General features: G+C 36.4%; 1 protein-coding gene across 1 annotated transcript in view; it reads right to left on the reverse strand.

Annotated features, from left to right (window-relative positions):
• Positions 1–92: 92 nt before the first annotated feature.
• LOC137639850 (uncharacterized) overlaps positions 93–7,500 on the reverse strand; it is a 21,034-nt gene continuing 13,626 nt past the window's right edge. Inside the window, exons 2-3 of the mRNA XM_068372107.1 lie at positions 4,437–5,324; positions 93–1,871 (exon numbers count right to left, since the gene is read on the reverse strand). Of these exons, the coding sequence (XP_068228208.1) occupies positions 1,509–1,871; positions 4,437–5,138 (1,065 nt within the window). The 5' untranslated portion in view covers positions 5,139–5,324 and the 3' untranslated portion in view covers positions 93–1,508. The remainder of the gene's footprint in view (positions 1,872–4,436; positions 5,325–7,500) is intronic.

Genomic DNA, 7,500 nt, shown 5'->3' on the forward strand with positions numbered 1-7,500 from the left:
ACCAACTTACCTTGGTCCAAAGACGTGAAACCATTCTCTACAATTGATCAATCATGTTGCTAAATAATGTGGGTAAAGCATAGAGTATCATGAAAACCGTAATCATTTATTTTGTAGATATAAGTTACAGTCTACGTGGAAAAAAAAGAAAAACAGTTTTCTAGTAATGCTGATCTAACCAGGAGTGAAAAATTATATAATCCAACTTTGTACGGAATGGACAGTTCCGGATCAGGTACATATCATTGGCCTGTCATATACACTGTTCGTGTATAATGATAACAAATGCACAACTATCTATAAGACACGTGCTGATAATAATAATGACAATACAAAAGGGAAAATGAATGAATATATGAGTGAAAAGAGTGAGAACCGGTTTGATTAAATAGTGAGATAAGTTCTTGTGGGTGAATTGAGTGGAACTTAAAAAATCAGGCTGATAATGAATACAGAGATCTATTGAAAGTGACATGATGGTGATGGAAGCTAATATGGCAAAGAGAAAATAACACTATCTTCCCTTTTAATAGCAAATGCAAAACGTTTAGTTTTGACCTCAGTTTTTAGTGAGAGAATTAAGAAATAAACGAGAAATAAGACTGAGACTGTGTTTTAGAGATAGGATGTCCAAAGATTAACATAATCTGAAACAATAAAAATGACTTATGCAATGATGACATCAATTTTCCACCAGGAAAGCTTTCTTGCACATTCATAAGCCAATGTAAATCCTTCCCAAAATATTTTCAAATAAAATAATCACCTAATTTAACATTCCTGTTCAAATCAAAGTAACTAATATATACATTATTAATGAAGCATATTTTCGACTTCTTCCTCTTGTATTCTTTTCAAATTTGTGTCGAAGAGCTCTTGATTCACTTCCCGCTTTCCAAAACGAACAGCAGAACCAACAGGACACTTAAGTTATGATGACGTCACTACACAGTCTAATAACAGACCTAACCGTTAATGCCAACGCTAAACAATACAGCAAACGTGGCAGTATGTATGGATGATTACCCAACTTAAAATAGATACAATATACCACTTCTCAGACAATTATACACCGCAGTACACATTGCATACACACGTGCTTTTTATCACAGAAGTCTTTGAGTGCACGTCTATCATAGGTTATATATTGCGATATTCACAGAGAACATAAAAGGATTTCAACTGGAGCGGTCCTTTAGAAAACCTACAAATTCTCAGTGTTCATGTACCCGTAAATCTGCAAGAACTGAGATTCGTAAATCAGCAAACCTGCCAAACAAAAGTTTCATATAGCCAACCTAAGGCTTTACTCACCCATTTGATCTACCAGTCATTAACTGCGGTATCTAAAGAGCTTAGAAAATCAAATGAACAGCATATTTGAAACTACAAAGCCTTGTTTCAGCCATTATTTGTATTGTATATTCACAAGTAAAAATTGTAATTACCTGAGATTGTAATCACCTGATAAAATCAAGAACTTCATCACTTCAGTTTGTTTTACAGGTTCAAGATTCCTCTTTTGAGAACGCCTCTATGTCTTTCCCACTACAGATGGAGAGACGAATGGCATCCTGGTAAGACGGCAAGAATACATCATCGTCTTCGTCCACTTGGGAAGGCTCCTTCTTGGTCACGAGCTGAGGAACCGACAAGAAATTGTCGTCTATGCTCGGCCTGTATTCGTAGTCTGGCTGGATCTGGCAGCGGGGTTGTGTCGGTGTAAGGTGGTGGTAAAGGTCGTAGGGTGGAGGTTTCACAACCGCGACCTCATACGACGGCGGATTTTCATTCACAATTTCTTCTGGGGCATTGGCGTTTTCTGCCTCTACAGTGACTTCTGGGGCCGCTTCCTCATTCTCTGTCATCTCCTGAAAAGTGAAATTTCTTTCATGAGTGGTTCATGCATGATAACTCTGGCATTTTTTTCTAAATTATACATCTATTTTCGAGTGTTATCTAAAATCATGAAGGTATTTCTGTCTGAAAGCATGAAAAAAACTGGTCTTCCAAAAATAAATATCTTTCCCATCTCTCTGTAGTTGGAAGCTTTTTTTTGGCCATCATGCCACCTGTCATTGGACATTCATTTCTGCTTCCCTTCTTTGGTTGATTAATTGGTCCTCGATATATTTATTGATGGAAGGCTTAACGAGAAGGGAGAGACAATTATTTTGACATGCACCGAGTCCTAATATAACTTCCTGCAGAATGATAATCAGACTTGCAATGCGTTGCAATCATTAACCTCCGCACAAACAGTCATACGTAATAAGTGAATGCAGAGGTAAAAAGACAAGTAACATAATGAGAGAGAGAGAGAGAGAGAGAGAGAGAGAGAGAGAGAGAGAGAGAGAGAGAGAGAGCCCTGGTATCGTGTAGGCTATTCAGCACCCTGATGGAAATGGGGCCAACCCCCATTGTTATTATCATTATTATTATTATTATTATTATCATTATTAGTAGTAGTAGTAGTAGTAGTAGTAGTATCTAAGCTACAACCCTAATTGGAAAAGCAAGATGCTATAATCCCAAAGGCCCAAATAGGGAAAAATAACCCATTGAGGAAAGGATATAAGGAAATAAACAAACTATATGAGAAGTAATGAACAATTGAAATAAAACATTCTAAAAAGAGTAACAGCATTAAAACAGATCTTTCATATATAAGCTATAAAAAAGAGACTTATGGCAGCCCGTTCAACTAAAAACATTTCAAGAAAATTTTAACTTTTGAAGTTCTACCAATTCAACTACCCGATTAGGAAGATAATTCCAAAACTTGGTCACCGCTGAGATAAAAATTCTAGAATATTGTAAAGTATTGAGCCTCGTAATGGAGAAGGCTTGACTATTAGTATTAAAGTAGAAGAAGAAAATCGAAAAGGGTGAAAAAGAAGAGGGAAAGGTGAAAAAGGAAAGGTTTACAGAGAAGGCTAAAAATGGGTGAAACTTAGAGCATAATAGGACTGCAAAGATACTGTGGTGATGCCTACAGTACACCACACGAGATGCACTGATGGCAGTACCAACCTATTTTTTTTCCTTCTGGCTTTCTCTCCTGTCCTGGTTACCAAAATAAATTTTGACTGGTCACCAGATGGGATTTTTCTTTGTTTATTCATCTAAAAAATCCAAAGAATAAATGAAAACACAATGTCTTTTTTTTTCTTTTCCCATGTTTTAATTGTAGAGTCCTAACTTCTTGACTATCCATGTTATCTCGATTACTTTTGTCCATTAGAGCTCGTATATAGTATATATATATATATATATATATATATATATATATATATATATATATATATATATATATATATATACATATATATATATATATATATATATATATATATATATATATATATATGCATATATATATATATATATATATATATATATATATATATATATATATATATATATATATATATATATATGTTTGAGTGTCTGTGTAAGTGAATGTAAGCGGTTTTACCAGAAATTTTTTTATTTATCTTTCACCTGCTAAATTAAGGAACAGCAAACTGGCATATAAACAGGAAACAGAGAGGACATAGTAATTAACACGCAGATCTTGAGGTGATGTTACAATCGTCATTATCAAGAATTAATTATTCTAATTTTTTCCAAATGAATTTACCGCGAAATTTGCAAATGTTATGGTTAAAATTTCAAAATCTTTCAAACCGAGATAACTGAATTTTAAAAATCAATTTGTAGGGATAACTTCCCCGTTCTCTTCTTTCCCTTTTGTTTGTATAAACAACTTTCATGACAGAAAAAAAGAAAATATTGACTCTTAACTGATACTAAAAGAATCTGCTACACTCAGCTGATCACACATCCCTATACCAAGATGATTAAAGAGAAGAAAATGTAGGAATGGGGTGATACCATAAAAGAGATATCGGCCAAATGGTTGGAGAGTGAGTTATTATTTAATATCGATGGACCAAGGAGGTAAAAGGAATATATCAAATGAGGTAGAAAATAAGTTACAGTAAGCAACTATACGGAAAGCAAGCCATACATGTTATTTGAGGCACCTGTATTGAAAAGAGGCTCCTTTAAGAAACTGAACTGAACTACACCATAGCAGGCGAAAGCTGTATCCGTTATTACAAAAGGAGACTGTCGGTTGGAAGAGAAAACTAAGAACTAACATCAAGAAAAAACCTGTGGCTATTGATTAACAGAGATCTAAGTTTTTAATAATATAATTAAAATAAAGAGTAAAATCATCAGTTTAAAAAGAGAAATAGAAAATCAACGTGTGAATGATGATTTGAATGGCATTAACAAGTAGTTTTATATTGTTAGAAGATTAATTAAGTTTTTTTTTTTTTTTTAAAGATATCAGATTGATAAGTGACTAAATCTTTGTAGGGTATTTTTAGATAATGATTCAAAATAGAACTATTATAGAGACTTACAGGTGGAGGGTTATTCTCGTCAACTCTGTTCAACTTGAAGAGGCCACATTCGGTAGGCCCTTTAGTTCTGAGGAATCTAATTAGGGCGTGTGTTCCCATCACAAAGAGGAAGGCTGAGAATCCTGGTCCAATGCCCCACAAGTAAAAGGCGTAGTAGATGAAGACGATGCCAGCTACCCAGGGACAGAACTCGAGGGCCGTAAGGAAGGAGGTTTTCATTGCTAGATTTACGTCGGGTTGCCCTTGGCAATTGCCGCAGTTGTTGGTGTTCTGCCCTGGAAGTACGGCAGGAGGGACAAACACTACAAAGTACGAACTTCCATTTGCGCCTGTCGCTTGACCAGTTGCCACTGCTGTAGCAGTTCCTGTAGGAGGAGTTGGAATAGCAGTGGCCACCGTCTGTTGTCGCTGAGGTCGCCCTTGACGCTGGGCAGACGTGGACTCTTCCTCTCCTTCTTCGTCTTCTTCGGGTAACGGCTCTGCCGCTGAAACAGACGAATCCCTTCGACTGTCATGATCGTCGTTGGACTGAGAATTGGTCACCGATGTCGCCAAGGAGGTCATGCTACTGTTGGTGGTGCAGGTGCAGAAAGACCCACATTCACTGTCAGTGTCGCCACCATGATTATGCTCGTTGGTCGCTCCTGGGTTGGGGTCGCTCGAAACCATCGCGCCCTTTGGGGGAACGCAAGAGGACGACATTGGTAGTGATATTCCCGCTCAGAGCGGTACGTCTGACGCCGTAAATAATGATCGGTTTGCTGGCAGTCCGCCTACAGCAGGGTCACTAAAATGAGAGGATGCCCAGTCCTCTGCTATGCGTTTGTTGTTGGTGCTTAGACCGTCGATCGGAATATGCGGGTACTGACTGCTTTCATGTGGTGAGACCTATAAAAGGAAAGAGAAAGTGTCAATACTCAGTCATTAAGCAAATTAAAGGCATAACCTTGAATTAGAGAGATAATCAAGTGGAAAATCCACACATACGGAAAGCGAAAGTAGAACTGATATGTCTCCAATTCGTAATTTGATCTAAATCTCCTTTCGATGTGCGAGCAGTAATTATTTTTTTTATTCAGCTTTACACCGGCCTTATTTTTAAACAATTTTCACTAGGCTTGCCAAATCTTGCTTTATGTATATTAAATTATCCTTTTCAAGAATAGATATGTTATTGCCTCTGGTCATGATAGCAGCAGATTAGGCTGCTTATTCAGAATCCTCATTTTCTTTAGTGACTACATATCCAAGTTTGGGTATCAAAAAATGGTTTTTGAAAACCATCTAGAGCTAATTTTTTTAATACAGATAATCTCTCTCTCTCTCTCTCTCTCTCTCTCTCTCTCTCTCTCTCTCTCTCTCTCGATTAGATTACTATAATCCGTTCTATTATTAGTGTATGGAATAAGAACCCTTACGAATAGGTCTAGGAAGGACATGAATACTGAAACGCTATGGCAACAATCATGCTTTATTCGTTGAAATAGCACAGGCCAATGCTCCAGTCTGGACGCTCCTCATCCTTCTCCTAAGGAACGTTTACAGGAAAAGCAATGAATGGGCCTTTCATTTCTAAAAGATAGCACGTAGTCTGGGTTTCAGACAATTCATTTTTTTCCTTCGTGCATATTAAAGATTGAGGAACAAGCTGACAATAAGAAAAATTATATATTATCTATGTTTCGACGTTGCAGTAAAAAGAAATAGCATACGTCAATGATAAGATACGAGGGCTTAAGAAAGGAAAATTTGTGCTCATATTCAACGAAAATTATTTCCCTCCTTGCGGCAACCAGTTCTGAGAAAGGCAAAATGATAGTATTTTAGTTCTACTAGAGATGTTCCAATCTCATCCTGAACAAGACTCCACCCTAAAAAAAAAAAAAAAAAAAAAAAAAAGTGAAGACAAGTTGACAGTTTTTTTTTTTCGGACCACCTATACATTCAAAATACGCCAGTTTTCATCTCAAAACTATCCGTATCACAACACTGCAAACTATAAGCTTTATTTCTTTATTTTTTCAAATGTTCCATGTAAAAACATTGATGAACCCCTTATTCTCTTTAAAGGAAGCATCATAGAAACTTTAAATAACTCCATGAACTGCAATGAAACTTACGCTTACGTACATGCATTATCCATTACTTAATGACATGACTCAACGCATAAATATATCTATTTCGAAATGGGGATGGAAAAATAACGCAGTTGGGTATTCATAAGCAATTCATATTTTGTAATGCTGAATTATTATAGTAACATTGTATAATTATTGTTAAACTTAACAAAACGTTTATGACTTCAATGCAGTTATTTCCGGGACACATTTCACCATTTCTTTTGACAACTGGGAATGTGAAAATTACTCCACTTATGTCCTTTACTTTTCATCGGAATATCCGAACCAATGACATCTCCCCTATATAATAAAGTCCAAGTGTCGGGATACACACACACACACACACACACACACACACATATATATATATATATATATATATACAGTATATATGTATATATCTTTCTGGTCCCTCTGGTAAGGGGAGAGGTGTAGTCATATACCGGTGAGAGGGGTTTACGTGTGCATATTTGTGCATATCTATCTAAACATTAGCCATCATTTTTGACGCATTGCGTACACTAGTATAAATATAAAAACTTTGGATTAACAAGGCCAAGGTACAAAAAGTGACAAGAAGAGTAGGAATGATAAAAAGAAAGGGTAAGAATCTGGAGTCAAGAATTACGTAAGAATCAGTGTTAAGACAAACTCGAAGGTGGTTTTGCAGACAGGATTAAGGCGGGCGATTACCAACGAGTAACTGCCATGTTGATCTCGGAATGTCTTTCGACACTGACCACTTTTACACAAGAACATCTCTTCATACTTTGATTTCAGATTCCATGTGTGCGTGTGAGATGGAGCGATAGAGAGTATTTGCTAGTGTGTTTGTTAGTGTATGCGTTGTGTAAGAAAGACATACATTATAGACAAGTAAAGAACGATAAAGAGAAATTTCATGTGTATGTTGTGTTTGTGTGTGTGAGAGAGAGAGGGGGGTT

Source organism: Palaemon carinicauda, chromosome 4, assembly GCF_036898095.1.
Source record: "Palaemon carinicauda isolate YSFRI2023 chromosome 4, ASM3689809v2, whole genome shotgun sequence".
Classification (NCBI taxonomy): domain Eukaryota; kingdom Metazoa; phylum Arthropoda; class Malacostraca; order Decapoda; family Palaemonidae; genus Palaemon; species Palaemon carinicauda.